This window comes from Musca vetustissima, unplaced genomic scaffold, assembly GCF_032173495.1.
Source record: "Musca vetustissima isolate MV318-11 ecotype Yass unplaced genomic scaffold, APGP_CSIRO_Mvet_v1 utg14208, whole genome shotgun sequence".
In the NCBI taxonomy this organism is placed as follows: Eukaryota; Metazoa; Arthropoda; class Insecta; order Diptera; family Muscidae; genus Musca; species Musca vetustissima.
Window position 1 is genome coordinate 290145 of NW_026882685.1, and position 22471 is coordinate 312615.

Below are 22471 nucleotides of genomic sequence, written 5' to 3' on the forward strand. Positions count from 1 at the left end.
AGTACTTTTCGTACACATAAGTAAAAATTTCCAAAACTGCGTACATATCCCAATCCTACACTCCGACGGTAATGTTACGTTCAATTTTAAGAATTCCAGCTCGATTTGTACCTCCAAATTAAATTTGTACCAAATATATTAGGTCCATACTGATGTCTGCGAAGTTTTGTTAAAATCAGTTCATATTTAGGTATAGCTCCCATATACAGGGTTGCCCATATTCGACGGACCCATCTGCCAACGCCATAACTTTTGACAGAGATGTCACATCGCTTAATGACATACCGCGTTTGAAGCGTCAGTCCAAGCAGATTTTTACCATGAACCAATACACGCCACGCTAGTGCTCTGAAATAGTTGAAATTTACATTCAACAGAAGAAGTCAATTGTGAAAACTCAAATGTGAGAAGTGCGCCTTCTAAGAACACCATTAAGCGTTTATACGAAAAATTTTCGACTCTTTCTAATCCAAAGAGGCCATATAAAAGTCGACCAAGGCCATCGGCCGAGAATATCGCTGCCGTACGAGCCAGTGTTGAGAGGTCCCCAACATCCCAAAAACGCCGTTCTCAACAGTTGGGCATGGCTCGGTCCATTTTACAACGGATTATTCGCATTGATTTGCATTTGTTCCCTGACAAAATTCAATTGACGCAAAGAATGTTGCCTGCGGACAAGCCTCGTCGATTGGAATGGACCCAAAAAGTCATCGAAAAGTCATCGAGATGACGAGCAATTGTGGAACAAAATTGTCATGTCCGATGAAGCCCATTTCACATTGAATGAGACCGTAAATAAGCAAAATTGCCGTTTTTACGCCACTGAAAATCCTCAGGAAATCCAAGAAGTGCCTCTTCATGACGAAAAAGTCACAGTATGGTGCGGCGTTAGGGCGAAAACAGTCATTGGGCCGTTTTTCTTCCAAAATGAAAATGGCCATGCTGTTACCATCAATCAGGAGCGTTATCGCGACATGATGACCAATTTTGTGATGCCAATTATTCGTCGAAAGCGTATGAGGCAGTTCTGGTTTCAACAAGACGGCGCTCCACCTCACACAAGTCGCATAACAATCGATTTTCTGAAGAATTTGTTTCCGGGCCGTTTGATGTCGAAAAGTGTTGATTTGGACTGGCCACCGCGTTCGCCCGATTTGACGCCGCCTGACTTCTTCTTGTGGGGATATTTGAAGTCAAAGATTTACGTTAACAAGCCAAGGACCGTAGAAGAGCTCAAGGACAAGATTCGTGAAGAAATAGCCGCTATTCCGGCCGAAATGTTGGCAAAAACGATGGAAAATGCAGCAAAAAGGGCACAATACGTCATCAACGCCAGAGGCGGCCATTTGAGAGATATCATATTCAAAAATTGATGTAAACAAATCGACTTGGAACAAATTAAATGATTAACATTTCCAACCGCCAAATTTTTATTTTTTTCTTTGATTTAAACAAAAAAACATGGGTCCGTCGAATATGTCTATCTGTCCATGTTAGTTTCGACCGATTCGACTCCCAATATTTGTCCGATTGAGACAACAATTAGATCCAGATTAAATAAATTAGATCCAGACTAAATTAGATCGGCGAAGTTTTGTCAAAATAGGTTCAGATTTTGATGGTGGTCTTATATATATTTTTATTGCAATGGTTGCTCAATTAGGTAAATGTGTTTATATATATATATATATATTGCATGCAAATGGTACACCAAAGAATCCAAGTCTGCCCGTTTGACATGCAATTTTTCATTGATTTCAGAATGGTATGTGTATAGGTTTTTTTCAATTTGTTCAAATATCTATCTAGATATCACATTTATGTAAATGGTGCACCAAAGTCCCTACATATCTTTCGATTCGCACGAAATTTGGCATAGCGTAATAAATTATATCTAGAATGATGTGTGTTAAATTTCCTGGAAATCGGTCCAGATGTAGATATAGCTCCTATATATATTTTCGTCCGATTTAAGGTAAATGGTGCGCCAAAGTCCCTAAATATCTTTCGATCTGCACGAAATTTGGCATAGCGTAATAAATTATATCTAGAATGATGTGTGATAAATTTCCTGGAAATCGGTCCATATTTAGATATAGCTCCCATATATATTTTCGTCCGATTTAAGGTAAATGGTACGCCAAAGTACCTAAATATCTTTCGATCTGCACGAAATTTGGCACAGCGTAATTAATTAGGTCTAGAAGGATGTGTGTTAAGTTTCCTGAAAATCTGTTCAGATTTAGATATAGCTCCCATATATATTTTCGTCCGATTTTATGTAATTGGTGCGCCAAAGTCCCTATATAACGTTCGATTTGCAAGAATTTTGGTATAGGGTACTGAATTAAGTCTAGAATGATGTTGCTAAGCTTCGTGAAAAGATGCATATCTAGGCCGATTGACACAACGTACTGATGTAATATAAATTAGTCTCTGGCAAGTTTCCTTCAAAATCGGTTCAGATATATTCTACATATGTTAGGATACATATGTAGAATATACCGAAAGTGGTGAAGGGTATCATTTAGTCGGCCCAGTCCGACTTTACTACTTTTCTTACTGGTTATATTTACCAGATGATAGAATCGAATTTTGCTTGCAAACAAGCAATAGAAAGTCGAAATTGTAGAAAGACTTTTTCTGTTAATAAACTAAACACAAGTTCTGATTTAATCTAGACTGCCAATTATTTTCTATGACTTCTATTTATACAATATTTTTAATATTTACAGGAATTACATGAACTTTTAATGAACAAATTAAACAAAAGTTACCAAAAACAACATTAAAAAAATTACTTCTTAAAAAAAATGCATAGACCCGTCATGGTCAACCAATAGAGTCCAACATAACTCCAAGCAAAATATGACAATAATAACGATTTTTTCATGCACCAACAACAACCAATTCACAAAATTTTGTGACTAATTAAAAAGAATTGCCTTGGCATAAAGTTCGAAAGTTCACAAACATTCCCCAAACACCCAGAAAGTAGACGAAGAAAAATACGGAACGGAACTTGATGGTCATTAAAAAAACGAGGAAAGGCCATTACAGCATCAACAGCTCTCTGAGTCATTCACTCACTTTCACGGTTATTGAAAGAGAAGAGTCAGCCCGACTAAAAAAAAACACTAATTGACAAACGTCCTTTGCAGCCAGTCAGTCAACCAGTAAACCAACCAACTAACCAGCTGCACCAATAGCCCACGGCGGCATTCTTCTCCTCCTCATCATCATCATCAACATCATCAGAAATTACAACACTAATTACGAAAATTGCCTGTATCAAGGGAAACAACGGAAAAGTGCCAACGATTTTTATTTGGACACCCAACCAGCAAACTTGCCATACTGACGCTGCCACGTGCAACACCATCACCACGGTGACATTGACCAACCAACCAGCCAGCCAGCCAAACGCAGTGAAACAAAGAGGATCCGAAAAAGCAGAACAAAAAAAAACATTGCCCATGAAATTACTTTCTCTGCTACTTGCCAGCAAACACACACACGGACACGGGCACACACACCACCACCACCATAACCACCACAGCACCAACATGTCCCTTTTAAATAAGTTAAGTAAAAAAATGCGCTGGTTACGATGGTCAACGGTATTCGCCATTCTCTTTTATATGTTCTTCATCGGTGTGATATTGCATTCGACCACCTACAAATTACAGCATTCCTTGAAAAACAATCAACAGCATCGACATGGCCACCACAGTAGCGAGGACAGCCAACAGCAACCTGACCAAATGCCAGAAAACCAACACATTTACCAACACCGACTGTCACAGACACAGTCGCGGCATAATGACGAGGAATTCGCCTCACTCTATGAGGACCTGAAGTCGGCCACACATCAAGCCGGCGGAGGTGGTGGCAGTAGCAATGTGTTAACGGATACCCTGACACGAAGTGCTGTGATGCCAGTGCCAGCCGAGGCAGCATCATTGGCCTCGTCCTCATTATCCACAGCGAGCAAACAGGAAAAGAAAGGTACCTCAGCGTCAGCTGCATCATCATCAGTAGCCTCACCGGAAACGGTAATATTGGTAGCAAGTTCGGCTAATGAGAAGCATATTTTGGAAAAGGCTTTTAAAAGGTAAGTCAAATGTTTTTACTTTTTTTTGTAATAAAAGTTCACATTTTAAGAGTAACTTTATTTCGATGTTCCACCCGTTTCGCATAGTCGTGACTTAAATTCTGTTACTGGTTCTGATGGGCGAGGGGGGTAACTGAGTTAAAAGGTGTTAATTTCTTGGCCAAATTTTATTTACGACCTGTCAACGCAATTTTGCTGATGCCTGCTGAGCTTTGATTTACATTATTTTTCAACTAAAAATTGTTATGCATCAGCTTGTTCTACTTTTATGGTGAATTTACACTGAGAGGAATTTTTAATAATATATAATTTGAAAGGACTTCGAGTCAACATATGTGAACTTCGAACCATTGCATACTCATTTCGAATCTATAACTCTAGAAATCGTGTCAATTGCTATTGACTCCGAGTCATGATAATTGACTCCGATTTAATGATTATTGACTTCGATTCAATTACTATTGACTTCGAAGCAATGCTCACTAAATTGATTCAATGTCTATTGACATCAAGTCAATCACTATTGACTTCAAGTCAATGACTATTGACTTCTACTCGATGCCTATTGACTTCTAGCCAATGACTATTGACTTCTAGTCAAAGACTATTGACTTCTAGTCAAAGACTATTGACTTCTAGTCAATGACTATTGACTCCTAGTCAATGACTATTGACTTTTAGTCAATAACTATTGACTACTAGTCAATTACTATTGACTTCTAGTCAATTACTATTGACTTCTAGTCAATGACTATTGACTTCTAGTCAATGACTATCGACTTTTAGTCAATGACTATTGACTTTTAGTCAATGACTATTGACTTCTGTTAATGACTATTGACTTCTAGTCAATGACTATTGACTTCTAGTCAATGACTATTGACTTCTAGTCAATGTCTATTGACTTCTAGTCAAAGACTATTGACTTCTACTCGATGCCTATTGACTTCTAGCCAATGAGTATTGACTTCTAGTCAAAGAATATTGACTTCTAGTCAATTGACACGATGTCAATGTCAATTGACATCGTGTCAATGTCAATTGACATCGTGTCAATGTCAATTTACATCGTGACAATGTCAATTGGCATCGTGTCAATGTCAATTGACATCGTGTCAATGTTTATTGACATCGTGTCAATGTTAATTGACATCGTGCAATGTCAATTGATATCGTGTCAATGTCAATTGATATCGTGTCAATGTCAATTGATATCGTGTCAATGTATAATGACATCGTGTCAATATATACTGAAATCGTGTCAATAGCTAAGATATCGTGCCACTCTCAATTAATATCGAGTCAATGTCTATCGGCATCGTGTCAATGTCAATTGACATCGTGTCAATGTCAATTGACATCGTGTCAATGTCAATTGACATCGTGTCAATATCAATTGACATCGTGTCAATGTCATGTGACATAGTGTCAATATCATTTGACATAGTGTCAATGTCTATTGACATCGTGTACATGTCTATTGACATCGTGTACATGTCTATTGAATTCGTGTCAATGTCTATTGAATTCCTGTCAATAACTATTGACATCGAGTCCGTAACTATTGACATCAGCTCAATAATATTGAAATCGAGTCAATAATATTGACATCGAGTCAATAATATTGACATCGAGTCAATAATATTGACATCGAGTCAATAACATTGACATTGAGTCAATAATATTGAGATTGAGTCAATAATATTGACTGTTGAAATCGGGTCAATGACTATTGAAATCAGGTCAACAGCTTTTGACTCCAAGTCAGTACGATTGAGTCCAAGTCAATACTGTCAATACCAATGACTCGAATTTCAATGTCGATATGTCAATACTCATTGACACCCAGACTATACTCATTGACTCATTGAAGTCATTAATCAATGGCTATAAGTCAATACTCATTGAGTTATACGCAATAGACTTGATGTCATTGATTGCTGATCTGTCATTAATTTGAATGTAACTCTTCGTGCGATTTAATTTTTTTAATTTTTCTCAGTGTGTCCACGATTGCGAATCAAGAACACATCACTCATATGACAAGAGTTTCGTGTCATGTCATTCTACTTTTGGTGTAATCAAGTATTCCAATCTGACAGTGGATTCGCAAATTGTGCTCGATGTAATGCTCGACACCAACATCGACACAGTGTTGGTTTTTGGGTGTGCCTACAAGCTCGTTATCAATGGCCCCAGCATCAGATGCAGCAATCGAGCAACACCATTATCATTACCACCATCATCACAACATCGTCGTCGTGGTAGTTGTCGTTTCCCTCCATCATCGTTATCTCTATCAGCAGCGTAGCCATCATCAACGTCATTATTCTGCAACACACCATCATTTTTGGATCTCTCTTCTTCTTCATGATGATGATGATGTTATTGTTGCTGTAGCTGTTGTTGTTGATGTGATGTCCACTGTCACTTTGTCATTCAGTCATTGTATTCCATCAATTTGTTAGCAGTGTAGGTTGTCAGAATGCATTTTGTGCATTGTTGCCGGCCATAGCAGTAGTAGTGGGTCATTAACAACTGGGCCCCCAAAAGGACTTCTCCTGATATATTGCAATTTATTATATGTTGTGTGAGAGTTTTTTTTTCATGTTTCCTCTTCATCTGCTTTTGTTGTGCATCCAACAACAATGGCGACCGGCCGTGTGTGTGTGTGAGTTATATTGTCACCATGATGTGTAAAACTACATTGATGAGATACGAGATGTGTTTGTGCGTTTGTGTATGGATGTGTGTTTATGTGTCACACAATTTCGAAAAGTGAAATTGGAATTAATTATTTTTCCGTGTCCATTTACTATAAAATATTTTTTTCGTTTCATGTTTGACCGACATTCAGTTTGTTTCATTCATAATGCATACGTACTCGTATGCATGTATGAATGTATGTGTGCCGCAATATAATTCCGCAGATGATACCAAATTGTTATGAATAATTATGATTGTTAAAATGGAGAGTTTAATTTCTATATATAAATATATATTTTTTTTACAAGAGAATAAGTTATTTAAATTATTTGAGGAAGTGATGATGAGAATTGTGGGAAAAATGTTATTATCCTTTTTAATTCATTGGAATTTTTTGTATAGGAAAACTTTTTTATCAGTCACTAATCACTATTGATTTTTTTCCAATCAGAAAAAAGTATTCCTTGGCCACTCATTTTTTTCGTATTAGAAGGAATCTCCTTCGGCCATTGAGAATTTTTTCCTTACGTATTTTTTTCTTATTGGAAAATATTTCTAAAGTTCTTGTAACTCATTTTCGCATAGGAATTTTTTTCTCCGCCACAGAAAATATTTTTCCTATTGGAAAAAAGTTTCCTCCGTTACTGCATTTTGTTCCTATTGCAAAAAGCCTTCATTAGTCACATAGAATTTTTTTCAGTATAAAACCTCTTCCTCCGTCTCTGAAAAAATTCTTGCTCAGTCACTGAGTCATTTTTTTTTTTAAGAAAAAATCTTCTTAGTTAATGAAATATTGGAAAATATTGGAAATATTTTTCCTTAGCGCCTAGGGAAGATTTTCTTATAAGAAAATGTCATCATATATAAATAGTCTTCCTCTTTCTTTGAGGAATTATAGGAAAAAACCATCCACAATGACTAAGGATTTTTTTCCAATAGGAAAATTTTTTCTTTGACTCTGAAGAATTTTTTTAGGGGAAAAATTTATTCTCTATCACTGAGGATTTTTTTCCTATAAAATCTTCCACAGTCACTAAACATAGGAAGGAGGATTATTATTTTTGTCTATAAAAAAAATACTTTTAATTTAATAATATTTTTTCATATAGGAAAATGTGTTTCTCAGTCAATGAGGAATTTTGTCTACAGGAAGAAGCGGACATTTTTTCTTATAGTAGAAATTCTTCTGCAGTTCCTGGGGAATTTTTCCTATTAGAAAAATTCATCATCTGTCACTGAGAATTTTTCCCTAAAGGAAAAATACTTCCTCAGTCAGTGAAGAAATTTTTCCTATGCGAAAACACATTCCAGAGTCACCGGAAAAATTCTTCCTCTATCACTGAGGATTTTTCCCTAAAGGAAAAATACTTCCTCAGTCATTGAAGAAATTTTTCCTATGCAAACATATTCCCGAGTCACCGGAAAAATTCTTCCTCTGACACTGAGAATTTTTCCCTAAAGGAAAAATACTTCCTCAGTCAGTGATGAAATTTTTCCCATACGAAAAAATATTCCTGAGTCATCGAAGATTCACTTCCTATTGGAAAATATATTTTTCGGTCCCTGAGATTTTTGTCTTATAGGAAAACGTTTCCTTAGTCACTAGAATATTTATACCCTACACAACTATGTTGTCAGGGTATTATAGCTTTGTGCAGCCCCAAGAGTTTGTAACGCCGCGAAATATTGGTCCTAGACCCACCTTTAAGAGATTTTTGTCTAATAGGAAAAAGTTTCCTTAGTCACTAGAATATTTATACCCTACACAACTATGTTGTCAGGGTATTATAGCTTTGTCCAGCCCAAAAGTTTGTAACGCCGCGAAATATTGGTCCTAGACCCACCTTTAAGTATACCGATCGTCATATCTCGACTAGCTGAGTCGATCTAGACATGTGTGTCCGTCCGTCCGTCTGTCCATTATAATTTGTAAACATGATACAGGCCACAGTTATGGACCAATCTTCATGAAATTTTGCATATAGAATGGGTTCTGCCCAATGAAGACCCCTATTGTTTTTGGTAAAGATCGGTTAATATTAAGGGGATGAAATGGACCAAAAACTTTATTTTTCTTTGATTTTCTGGTCGCTCCTGGGGCTGCAATTATGGTCCAAACATCGCGAAATTTTACATGGAGAAGGGGATCGGGCCGAAGAATAAGCATGCCTGTTTTGATAAAGATCGGTCACTATTTAGTGGGTGAAATGAACCCTGACTTTTGTGTGAAAAATGACAAAATTTGTATTCTATAGCGTATATATTTATCCCTTAATGGCCTAGACACGAAAAGTTGGTAGTAGGACAACGCCTAAAATGTTAGGTGATGATCAGATATCATTTTTTCGGATGAAGTTGACCGAAAACTTGTACTTTTCGAGTCGAAAGCCGAACATCACAGGGGCTGTACTGATTTTTAGTAACATTTTCTGACCTCTAGCCAGTAAAAAGTTTGCAAATATCGCGAAATATTGTCCAATATCAGAATATAGAACCACAGAAAGTTAGATTTTCATGGAAGCTGTGTAGGGTATCATATGATCGGCCGCGTCCGACTTTACTGCTCCGCTAACTGGTTTTTCTATATGTCTCTCAATCATTGAGAATTTTTTCCTATAGGAAAATATCTTTCTTTGGCAATGAGGATTTGTTTTCCTATAGGAAGAATTTTTACTGTCACGGATGATTTTTTCTTTAAACATGTTCTTCTTTAGTCACTGAGGAATTTTTTCCTATTTTTACAATATTAATTTTGTCCTTATAAGAATGTTTTCCTATGGGAATAAGTCTTTATCAGTCACTGAGGATTTTCCTATAGGAAAAAAATCTTCCTCAGCCACTGTGAATTTTTTTTCCTATAGGAAAAATTCTTTCCAGTCCCTGAGGACCTTTTTGCTATGGGAAAAAATCTTCCTCAGCCACTGTGATTTTTTCCTATAGGAACAATTCTTTCCAGTCCCTGAGGGTCTTTTTCCTACAGGAAAAATCTTATTCAGTAGTAATTGAAGAATTTTATCCAACGGGAAAAACTCTATTCGGTCATTGAATAATTTTTTCCAATAGAAAATGTCTTCCTTTGACATTGAGAAATGTTTTCCCATACAAAAAATTCTTCTTCAGTCACTGAGGATTTTTCCTATACAAAAAATTTTTTCATCAGTCCCTGAGGAATGTTTTCTATAGGAAAAATTTTTCCTCAGTCACCTAGGAATTTTTTTCTAAAGGAAAATTTATTTTTTTCTTAGAGGAAAAAGTTTTCTTAAGTTGCTGAAGATTTTTTCTATAGGAAAAAACCATTGTGAGTATATAAGAATTTTTTTCCTGTGGGAAAAAATTTCCTCAGTCACTGAGGAATTTTTTTCCTATAGGAAAATGTTATAGTATTTTTTCTCATAAGAAAAAATCTTCTTTAGTCTCTGAGAAATTTTTTATATTTTTTTCTAATAGGAGAAAGTCTTCCTTAGTTATTAAGGAATTGATTCCTATAGGAAAGAGTCTTACACGACCACTGAGGATTTCCTCCCAATAAGAAAAAGGTTACGTCAGTCAGGCTCGTTTCTCTTTGGAAAAATTCTTCCTATTTTACAGCTTATTTTTTTCCTATAGGACAAAAGTCATCTTCAGACTCCTATGAATGGTATCCTATAGAAAAGTCTTCTTCAATCTCTAAAAATGTTTTCCCATAAGAACAAATATCTCTTCATCATTAAAAATTTTTTTCCTATAGGAAAAAATCTTTATCAGTTATGACCTTAATTCCCAGCTAATAAAATACTTAGCTATTCACTATGCATCATCACAAAATTAATAATATTCATAATAATTTTATGAAAATCCAATTACAACAAAAATCTACGCTCGTTTGTAACATTTTGGATTGAAATTGATCTCCCCCTTCGATGGCCTTTCACACCGATATGTTTACATAAACTTCTCACTTAAAATGGCTTTTGAAAAATCACAGAGAGAATATTTAATAAAAATTTAATACGTTTTTGTAGCTTTCATTTAATTTATTATTTAATCGTTTATTATAAAGTCTCTTATCGGATGGATGAATCGACGATGCTGGCAATGCACACACAACCCAACACAACACGACAAACATGTGCAGTTGCAGGTACACCTGTTTGTAGCAACTGCCTAGATTCTCATGGTGATGCACTTGTCCTAGTGCCACACTCTGAGCTCTGGAAAATATTCAGAGTTTATCCAGGCGGGAAAGGCAGGCAGCCATGACGAAGCGGCAGCAGCTGCAGCATATGCTGCAGTCAAAGTCATCTGACTGACATCAGAGTAATAATGCCATTGAAAACTGTTTAATCCTATTTTGACAATATACTATAATATGAATATATTTACATGTATGTTTGTTTGTATGTATGAGTATTTAAATATATGAATTTATGGGTAAATAAACCTATACACATAGTTTAGCACATATGTTTATATGTATGTGTGTGTATTTATAAATATTTGCTCTTAGCTTCATGACGATGAAATATGTGATGAAAATATGAATATATGTGTGTATGTACGTATGTATGGTGCACGTATAAATAAAGAATTGCCTTGTTATGATCACACACACACACACAAACACAGATACTTACGTATTACGTGTAAACATGTTTTATAACTTGTATATGTTTAAAGAATACAACAACAACCAACCAACGACGACGAAAAAATTTATGTAAACATGTGTAAATATGTATGTGTGTTTTTCCCATTAGGGTCACTACTACTGGATAAAAATATTTTTTAATAACATAAATATGTAACAAAAACAAAAAATGGAAAATGATATAAAAAACCTGAAATCTCTTTCATATAGAAAATTACTGAAATAATGAAGCTATTATCCGGCTGCATACAATGAAATCGAGTAGAAGAGGAAAAAAATCAGCAACTCATAAAGGTTGAAAGTTATGATGAAGTTTTTTTTTTTTGTAAAACATGAATTCTTGCGAAATGAAATTGTTGACTGCGGAGAGCCTCCTGTGAAGGTAGAGGGAAGTTAGTTGGTTTTAAAGTGCAGCTAATTAAATGCATGTGTATACGCGAATTTATAATTATAATAAGAATATGACCTGATTGGAGAATTGTTATATTGTAATATAATAATATATCAGGGATATAGATTTTGGAAATTTAAACTCCATTCCTATTTCCCGATGGGAAATAATCACAATGAAAAATAACTGAAATTAAAACGAGTTTCAATTCATATAGGAAAAAGTCTTCCTCAACATTTTCCTATAGAAGCATATTTACAAAGACTAGTTATACCCTACACAACTATGTTGTCAGGGTATTATAGCTTTGTGCAGCCCCAGGAGTTTGTAACGCCGCGAAATATTGGTCCTAGACCCACCTTTAAGTATACCGATCGTCATATCTCGAGTAGCTGAGTCGATCTAGACATGTGTGTCCGTCCGTCTGTCCATTACAATTTGTAAACACGATACAGGCCACAGTTATGGACCAATCTTCACGAAATTTTGAATGTAGGATGGGTTCTGGCCAATGAAGTCCCCTATTGTTTTTGGTAAAGATCGGGTAATATTTATGGGATGAAATGGACCAAATACTTAATTTTTGTCGCTTTTTCTGGTCGCTCCAGAGTCCGCAATTATTGCCCGAACATCGTGAAATTTTACATGGAGAATGGTATCGGGCCAAAAAATAAGCATGCCTGTTTTGATCGGTCAATATTTAGCGGGTCAAATGGACCTTGACTTTTGTGTGAAAAATTACAACATTTTTATTCCGGGGCGTATATACTTGCTCTTAGGGACATATACCCGAGAAGTTGATAGTATATCCAAGAGGAGTTGTTGACCTTCAAATTGATACCAATTATATGGCTGTATGTACTCTGATGTGGGAGTTATACGTAATTCGGTAAATGTGACTATGTGCATAGTATTACTATTACTCCATTAGAGGACGGAAATGTCGCGCTGATCGCTTTGAAATTGTACATGAGGTTCCAGTTATGGTCAAGGACGACGCCTATAGTTTTCGGTGAAGTTGAGATTTCATTCAGGTGGTGTAATGAACCGCAAACATTAATTTTGTCAGATTTTCTAGTCGCTCTAGAGGCAATTATTATATGCAGAGCATCACATATTTTACAAGGTGAAGGGGATCTGATCAAATACTGATGACCGGTCAATATTCCGAGGGTCAAATCAACTAAAACCTAAAGTGACCAATTTTTTTATTTTATGGCGTAAACATCACTTCAAGAACAAAAAAATGGAAAATATGACAGGATTAGAACGTGGAGTTGTTGATATGTAATCGGTAAAAGGTAACAAATATCATGAAATATGGCCCAGGCTCAGAATATAGAACCGCAAAAGTTTGCTTTTCGTGATAGTTGTGTAGGGTATCATATGGTCGGCCCCGTCCGACTATACTGCTCCGCTCACTGGTTTCATATAGGAAAGTGTTTTCTTCATAAACTTAGGATTTTTTCTGTAGAAAAAGAGTCATATATGAAGATGTCTTCCTCAGTCACTGAGTATTTCTTTCTGTTAATATTTTCTTATTGGAAAAAAGTCTTCGCATTAACAGATGATTTTTTTCCTATGGGAAAAAGTCTTCTTCAGACATTAATGGATTTATTTCCTATAAAAAAGTAGTTCAGTCATTAAGGTATTTTTTCCAATTGGTAATATTCCGACTGATTTTTTTCCTATGGGAAAAAAGTCTTCTTCAGACATTAATGGATTTATTTCCTATAGGAAAAAAATATTTCCTACGTCACTAAGGTATTTTTTCCAATTGGAAATATTCCGCCTGAATTATGTTCCTATAGAAAAATCTGTTTTACTAACGAGCAATTTTTTCAATGGAATTTTTTCCCATTGGAAAAAGTCATCCTCATTCTTATAGGAAATAGTCTACCTTAGTCACAGAAAATTTTTTCCTATAAGGAAAATACTTTCGAAAGAAATGGGTTTCCTCTAATGTGTCATTGCAAAGCATGAGGTGTGATGAAAAATAATCATTCGCTGATATGTTTCTTTTATAGGAAAAATTTTTACTTAGAACGGAATTAGCCATATCACACACTGCATTTCTTACGTTTCGATAAATTAAAAGTGAACTCAGTGGCGTATAAATGTTGTCACAAATCATACGCCACATATGACTGTGAAATATTTTGATTGGTGTTAAATGGGTGCAGATAGTTTGTTTGAACATATAATCCGGACGCACCTTTACATCAATCATAAAACTATCTCAGTCAATTTATTCAGTAAACGGAACATTTTCGTCATGAATAATCATGAGCTATGATTAACAACAACTTTATTAAAACCCTGCCTAAGTCTAATACTAATAAAAATTATTAATACATGTTTGAGCCTGCTTCAGATACAATGGCACTGTTATGATCACTTTTTTGATCATATGTGTTAAGCAGAGTCCCAATATTTATTGAATTTTTAATACGAGTGATTTCCTTAACTTGTGCGAGTACAATAGTCCGTAATGGGTTAAATTCCTTCAAAGTAATCAGCATCAGACCAATGCCAGATTGTTTTTCCCAATACTCGAAACACAACATCGATGAGTGATCTGTGATTCCTCATTGACCATACGCTCTTTTGGCAATAATTACCGAATAATTGACCGGTATTCAAGTGCTATATACAATCTTGGCACTTCTGGGCGCATCCATTAGGCATCACCAGTTATAACCAATTTGAGAAAATTTTGGATTGTCGGTATTGACGTTCAACACTCCCTGCGCTATGTTGGTTTTAAGCAGAATTAAATAGAAAACAACCTGACAATTCAAAACCTAGTCCAATACTGATAATTTTGTCCAATGAGGATCAAAACTATAACACAACAGACAATTTGTTTGAAAACCATACCCAAAGCCCTCAAATTCCCCACTGGAACTTCTTTCTACACTTCTATATTAGTTGAAAGGGACTACAGTGACATATATGTACATTCACATATCATACGTCATCTATAGTTGCTAAAGAATATGGCACATCTACCACAGCTTCAATTTCAATTATTCAGCTTCAATAATATTATTTCATCAAAATATTTTAGATTAATTCCAGGTGGCGTATAAGTGGTATCGCAACACTTATACGCCACGTAGTTGACTTTTAAGTATTGTGGAAGTGTAGAGTATAAATAGATCTCAAGTCGCACAGAAAACCCATATTCCCGTAAAGAGATATTTTTGGCGCTTGTAATGTTTTCCTTTTGGTCCTGGCTTACTAGTGACATATATAATGGCAGTTAACTTCTTATTCTTTGATTCCAGAATGAAATGAATACGTATCCACATGGTCGTATTAATAAAAATTCTTCTGGTAGCAATAACCTTCTAGATATACCTTCAGTGAATCTGAAAAAGATTGGTAATCTACATAGACTCCTACACCGGATCTCTCCGTCAGATTTAAAAAATAGCATTTTCAATAGCACTTCAAATAATGGAATTTGATGTAAGATTTCGAAATTAGGAAGAAATCAAAAAAACTTATAGCAATAACTGGTGGCGTATGATTTGTGATAGCAGTCATGCGTCACTGTGTCGGCTTTATATTATTTTTGATTTGTAGGCGAATGCTTTGGTATTTTCTGTGAACCGTTTCGATAAGATATTCCATGGAAATTAATATAAAAACAAGAAAAAAATTTACAGTCGATATTGCGGAGGGTTTTATTTAGGATTTATTAAAGAGTTCACCATATGTGGAAGGTACCAGAAGAAATACCGCTGTATACCACACCTTCGGATTTAATCAATGGATAAAATCGGTTACTCCATTCGTTTCAAAATGTTTAAAATTTTAACCCTTTGTTGGGGAGGTATCACAAGGAGTGGAAGGACTTGAAAAAATATTAGGTTGTGCAAAGTTTGGTTCAAACCCGATGTTGATACTTTGTTTGGGACGTACCATAAGGAATGAAATGATGAGTCCCATCTTCATTCGTATTGGATTACCATTTTTTTTATAATTTTGATATTTTGTTGGGGACATACCACAAGGAATGAAATGATTGGTCCCATCTTTGAACTTAATCTAGGTTGGGTGAAAATATTACAATTTGCAAAATTTGAATCAAATGAAACATTCCATTCGAGCTATAAATATTCATAATTTGAATACTTTTTAGGGGACAAGGAGCGAACCGATGGGTTCTATCTTCGAAAGTGTTGGTAAAATATTACGATTTGTAAAAAAATATTTGAGCAGTATTCGTTCCAGTTTAGGAGAATATCATTGAGCTTCATAAAGGCACATTCCATTTGGCAGCTGCAGATTCCTTTCTTGGCTTTTATGTAGATCGCTTTCAAAGGATTGAAACCTAACTCATGCTCATAAAAAAGAATTTTCGGTACTACATACAAGTAGATTGCTCTTCAGGTCATCTAAAAATAAATATTCTTCAAGTGAGATGAAAGGAGCACTTGCTCATAATCAGTCCAGACCTTTGATTCCCTTCTGATCCACTGAATTGACTACATAGTGTTCTATCCTGCCTTCTGCTTGTTCCTTTACACTGCTCTTCTATAATCACTGGCCCTTATAATTTCAATAAATCCACCCGTCGGCTCATCTTTTCAGTCTCTCGTCAGCTCATTATCAGTTCACCTAAATAAACTCCAATCAGCTCTATAAAGATTGTTTTATGGTTATATATAGGACTACCGTCGTCTAAGGACTCTCACCTAGTCAATAGTCAATAAAAATTGACTATATTATTATTTTGTTATAAACCTCTCAATCCACGCAAGCTTAATATCAGTATGTTTTTTTTCATCTTCTTACCTCCATAGAATTTAATTAGCCATTTGTCATTAAAAAAATAAAACGAAAATAAATAAAATATATTGCTTTTAACAAAAAATTGTATCGGACATCTATAACCAGAAGCAATTAAAATCCATCATTTATTATCAAATATATAGTTGTTAACAACTCTACATAAATACATACATATGCAAACAATCCGTTCTTGTTTTTGCTGTTGTTGTTGTTGTTTACAAACGCTTTAACAAGAAGTTTACACTAAATTCAACACAGATTGCCACTTTTTTTGTTGCTGTCGTTGCCGTTGTTGTTTTTGCTGTTGTTGCCATTAAAACAACATCAATTAAAGTTTAAACATCGACAATTAAAATCGACCAACCACAGACCAGCAGATTGTTTGGAAATATTCGATTAGGGTCAAAGAAATTTAAAGTGTTCGTTCTCTCACTCTGTCTATCTCTCTTCATGCTGGCCAATATTAATATTATTATGCACTCAATTTATGGCAACGCTTAGAAAAGTGCAACAACAAAAACAAATGGCATGGAAAAACTAAATAAATTTTAGTTTTGTTGTTGTTGTTTTTTGTCTTGGCAAATAAAACAAATTCAATTCATATTCGAAAGAAATTTCTATTTGTATTTCTTTGCATCCTTTTGAATAGACTTTGAAATGAAAGAATGTTTAGAAATACATTTTTTGGTATTTGGAAAAGAAATCCTTTTGGAGATGTTTTGTATTTTCTAAATGCCAACAGAAATGTTTACACAAATATATACATATGTTCATATGTATGTATGTGATTGGCCATTTGCATATGTAGGAAGGTAGAGTTGTATGAAAATGCTCTAGGTGAAGTTAATTTTCGGAAGATATATTGGTGTTCTATATACAACAAGATTTCTATATATTCTATATGTAAGACCTTTTCCTTATAAATAGAGATCACTTTTTATCCAAAAAAAAAACCTTTTCCTCCCTGAAGGTCTCATTTAATCTGATATGAAATTTTGAAACAGTTTTGTAACAATTCCTGGTGGCGTATGATTTGTAACAACACTCATACGCCATTAGAGGTCTGGAACAATTCCGTTGAACCATCTGACATTACCATTAAAAGTTTTGAAATTTTTTAGCAACAAAAAATTCTTAGTATGGCCATGTGACGTGGACTATCACAACAAGAGTGAATCGATGAATTAATATCTTTGTAAGCCATTGAAGCACCATCCGTTAACATCGTTTCCGATGCTCACTCAAATAGGGTCATCTAAAAACGGCCTTTGTGTTACAAAACATTAATGCCGTGCGTACCTTGAGAATCCAAATTACAGCAATTTTTTAAGAGACATACCAAACCGCGAACCGATATATCCATTTCTATACATCCTTGCAGTACTGAAAATGTCTGAGCAAAATGTGAGAGCTCTATTGCGATTTCATTAGCCGGATAGACAAATAGACGGACATGACTAACTAGATATAGAATTTTATGTTTTCGACAATAATTTCAAGGCGTTGCAAACGAAAAGACAAATTTAATATACACTCCACCTTATGGTAGAGGTTATAAAAATATTCCTAAAATTAGGAGGAATTAGGCGAAGGAAGAAGAAGTAAAAACACTTCGGAACAAGTAGGTTGTTCCATTCTAAATAGTACACCACTATTTGTTTGCCTGCAGTCATGAATGAATGAATTCAAAGACGCCCTTAAGCTCGTCTACAAAAGCCCATCAGCACTTTCACGAAGGAGGCCTTAAATAAGCCCCCTTCTGATCGTCGCCAAAACACTTGAGCACGTCTATAGTGACTACCTGACGTTCAGCTCTTCTACAAAAACGTCTTGGCCACCAGCTCTTTTATAAAAAAAACTCCCTGGTCCTTCAGATCAATATTATAGACTCCCGAAACTTCAGCTCGCCTATACAGACTACTTGCTCTTCAGTTCCTCTATAACGACTCCATTCACTATAGGTCTTCTATATAGACGCCCTTACACTTCAGCTCGCCTGTAAAGACTCCCCTTCAGCTTGCCGGCAAAGATACCTTGGCCCTTTTACTCGTCTTCAAAAACTGACTTTCAACTCCTGGCCCTTCAGATCAATTGTAGTGTCTCGCGACCTTTCAGGTCGTTTGTAAAAACTCTCAGCACATTAGTTAGTATGTAACAAATCACTGCACTTCCATTCGTCTTTGAAGACGTCCTTACCATAAGTTCTTCGTCTATATAGACTTCATCTCGTCTTTAAGACTAGCTGCCCATCAGCAGGCCTTTAAGTACAACCCGATTTTCAGCTCGTCTATTAAAACCCCTTGTCCTCATGCTTGTCTGTAGCAACTCCCAGGCGCTTCGGCTCATCTACATAGATTCTACGAAGAAAATTAATTTGGTCTTCTGGTGGCGTATGATTGTTAACGACACTCATACGCCACTCTTAACACGTGTTCTACTACATATATGATCTTCTTCAACGAAGTACACCTATTGCTCTCTTATGAAGAAGACACCATTTTCTTCTGTGAAGCAAGCCTATTACTTTTCTATGAAGAAGATCTTTTGGTCTTCTATGAAGAAGACATATTGGTCTTCTATAAAGAAGACCTCTTGGTCTTCTATAAATAAGACCTCATGGTCTTCTATTAAGAAGACCTGTTGATCTTCCATGAAGAAGACCTTTTGGCCTTCTTTGAAGAATACCTTTTAGTCTTCTACGATGAGGACCTCATGGTCTTCTATGAAGAAGATCTCTTGGTCTTCAAAGAAAGAAGACATCTTGATCTTCTATGGAAGAAGACGTCTTGATCTTCTATTAAGAAGACATCTTGGTATTCTATAAAGAAGACCTCTTGGTCTTCTATAAGTAAGGCCTCATGGTCTTCTATTAAGAAGACCTGTTGATCTTCCATGAAGAAGACCTGTTGATCTTCTATGAAGAAGATCTCTTGGTCTTCTATGAAGAATACATATAGGTCTTCTGTGAAGAAGACCTCTAGGCCTCTAATGAAAGAAGACTTCTTTGTCTTCTATGAAGAAACACTATTTTTCTGTGAAGAAGACCTGTTCGTTTATGAATATCTCTTTGCCTTCTATGAATAATAACTTTAAGTTTTCTATTGAAGAAAACCTCTTGGTCTTTCATAGAAAAAGACATCGTGGTGTTCTATGAAAAAGACCTTGTGGTCTTCTAAGAAGTAGACCTCTTTGTCTTCCATGAAGAAGACCTCATGGTATTCTGTGGAGAATTCCTCTTGGTCTTCTATGAAGAAGACTTCTTGGTTTTCTATATTAAAGACTTTTTCTGCCAGAAACTCCTTTTGATCTACTCCTCTAAAAAGAGTTATTGCTCCCCTTTTTCCTGAAATGACAAAGGGCCTATTGTCTCACTGCTGTTGTATTCCCCTAAAGGGATCATTCATTTATTCTCATGCATGTACATACATACAAATACCTCTTTTCCTTTTGATATACGTGTATGTATGTGTACGTGTGTGTACGCGTGTGTGTTTGAGAATGCAGTTATTTTTGAATATAATTCATTTCATTGTCCATGGATGGATGTGCTTTATGAAAATGTTGTTCACATATGTGTAAGCATGTATGTAAGTTTGTATGCATGTTCACAGACACACACACACATTGTTTTCCCTCCTGGGAAAGATATCCGCCGGGATATGGAAATGAGGACAATCGAATGGATTTTTACGTTGTCAACAACAAATTGTACTGTCATGCAACAAATACTATATGTGACACAAAATGCTCGACTACAGTTTCCTGGCACAGCACACCTCTCTCGATCACCCTCGTTGAGTCTTTTCATTTTTCATGTATCGGCAGGCCTCTGCAACCCATATATGTATATATATGTATGTACGATTATATATTATTTTACATAAGTATAAAACTCCATGTCTCAATCATTGATTTACGGCATTCAATAAATTGTTGGTCCTCTCGGTTATTTATTTTACATTTCGTATCTAGAATTTAAATTAAATGTAATCGTTGCTCGTTCGTTCATTCGTTCGTTTCGGTTTGCAAACAAAAAGGATTTCTTATTCAATACCCGGTCTGTGTTCTATAGAGAAATAAAATTTATATGTGAATGAGAGTGAGTGTGTGTGTGAGAGTTTGTGTCCCATTCAAATACATTTGTTAGGACATAGAAATAAAATACACCAGCCGACAGACAGAAATGCACAATCCTGGCAAGACTAGGCAACCTATTCATCCTTTCAGCCAACCATTTCGAAAACGTGCACCACCATCACCACCACATTTGATGAATGTGAATAGAGGATAAAAGCTGGATGTTTATCCGTTTGTTCGTTTCGGTTGTTGTTTGTCCAACCATCAAAACCACCCAAAGGGCTAAAGAGATTTTATAGAAAATTCAGTGCTTTTGTCAAAATGAATGTGGATAATAATAGATAGGAAAAATGTCGATGCAGCAACATGTAGTAGGATTTACACCTGTGTAAATGACAAATAGAAGAGGGAGAAGCGGAGACTGATTGCGGTTGATAGGATTTGGGGGGAAAATAAATGAAAATGTTGTGGCAGAAATATTTGTAACCAACTTTTTTGGCCACCAGCAAAATGTTACCATTAAAAGTGAGATAATATCCCAGAGAGAGATATGCCAGAATGTAGGGGTGTTTTAATTGAAAAGTTAAGAATCTAAATTAAAAATGTTTATTATTCATATAAAATAGAAATATTTGTAGGGGATGTAAATATTATTAAGGAAATTTATGGGATTTATTTATTTTTATAGATAAATAAATACATTTTAAACTCAAATTGCCTAATGGAAGACATCTCGACATTTTAGAACATTTTGTCTTTTATGGAGAAGCAAGAATTTTTTTGGAATACCAAGAAGTCTGCTTTATAGTGTAAAGATACTCACCAGACTCTATTTCTTCTGATTGTTGCTACCATTGTTACCGACCGTGCTCAGGGATTGGGGGTGTTTTTATCAGAAGAAATAAGCCTCAACCAGTTACATAAATATTTAAGTTTTATTGGTAGCTAAATTTTAATATCTATATTCGCGATAGTCGAAGTTAGTATGAAGAAAGATATTTGAACCTTAGGTGTTTGAGATTCGTCGGTTTTCCCTCCGACTTTTCAGCCCAATAAATTATTAAGAATATGAATACGGTAGATTATGATGAATTTAAGAATTGTTTCATTTTGTATGATCCATGATATTTCGTTATTATACCCTTCACCACACTGTAGTACAGGGTATTATGTCTTTGTGCATATGTTTATAACAGGCAAAAATAATCGAGATAGACCCATGGTTCCCTTTGAGAATATTCATAGAATGACTTTCTAAGTCGATTTATGCATGTCCGTCCGTCTGTTTGAATTGGGAAAAATCGGTTCAGATTTAGATATAGCTCCCATATATATTTTCGTCCGATTTTATGTAAATGGTGCACCAAAGTCTCTGTATATCTTTCGATTTGCACGAAATTTAGCACAGCGTAATGAATAAGGTCACGAATGATGTGTGCAAAGTTTCGTGAAAATCGGTTCAGATTTAGATATAGCTCCCATATATAGCTTCCCCCGATTTTAGGTAAATAGTCCGCTAAAGTAACTGGAAATCTTTTGATTTGCACGAATTTCGGCATAGTCTACTGAATTAAATCTAGAATTATGTGTGACAAGTTTTGAGAAAATCGGTTCAGATTTAGATATAGCTCCCATATATAGCTTCGCCCGATTTTAGGTAAAAAGTCTACTACTCGCACGAAATTTGGCACAGTGTACTGAATTAATTCTAGAACAATGTGTGTTAAATTTCGTGAAAATCGGTTCAGATTTA

General features: G+C 35.4%; 1 protein-coding gene across 1 annotated transcript in view; it reads left to right on the plus strand.

Moving 5' to 3' along the window:
- Positions 1–3596: 3596 nt before the first annotated feature.
- LOC133329289 (45 kDa calcium-binding protein) overlaps positions 3597–22471 on the plus strand; it is a 45579-nt gene continuing 26704 nt past the window's right edge. Inside the window, exon 1 of the mRNA XM_061537778.1 lies at positions 3597–4114. Within this exon, the coding sequence (XP_061393762.1) occupies positions 3597–4114 (518 nt within the window). The remainder of the gene's footprint in view (positions 4115–22471) is intronic.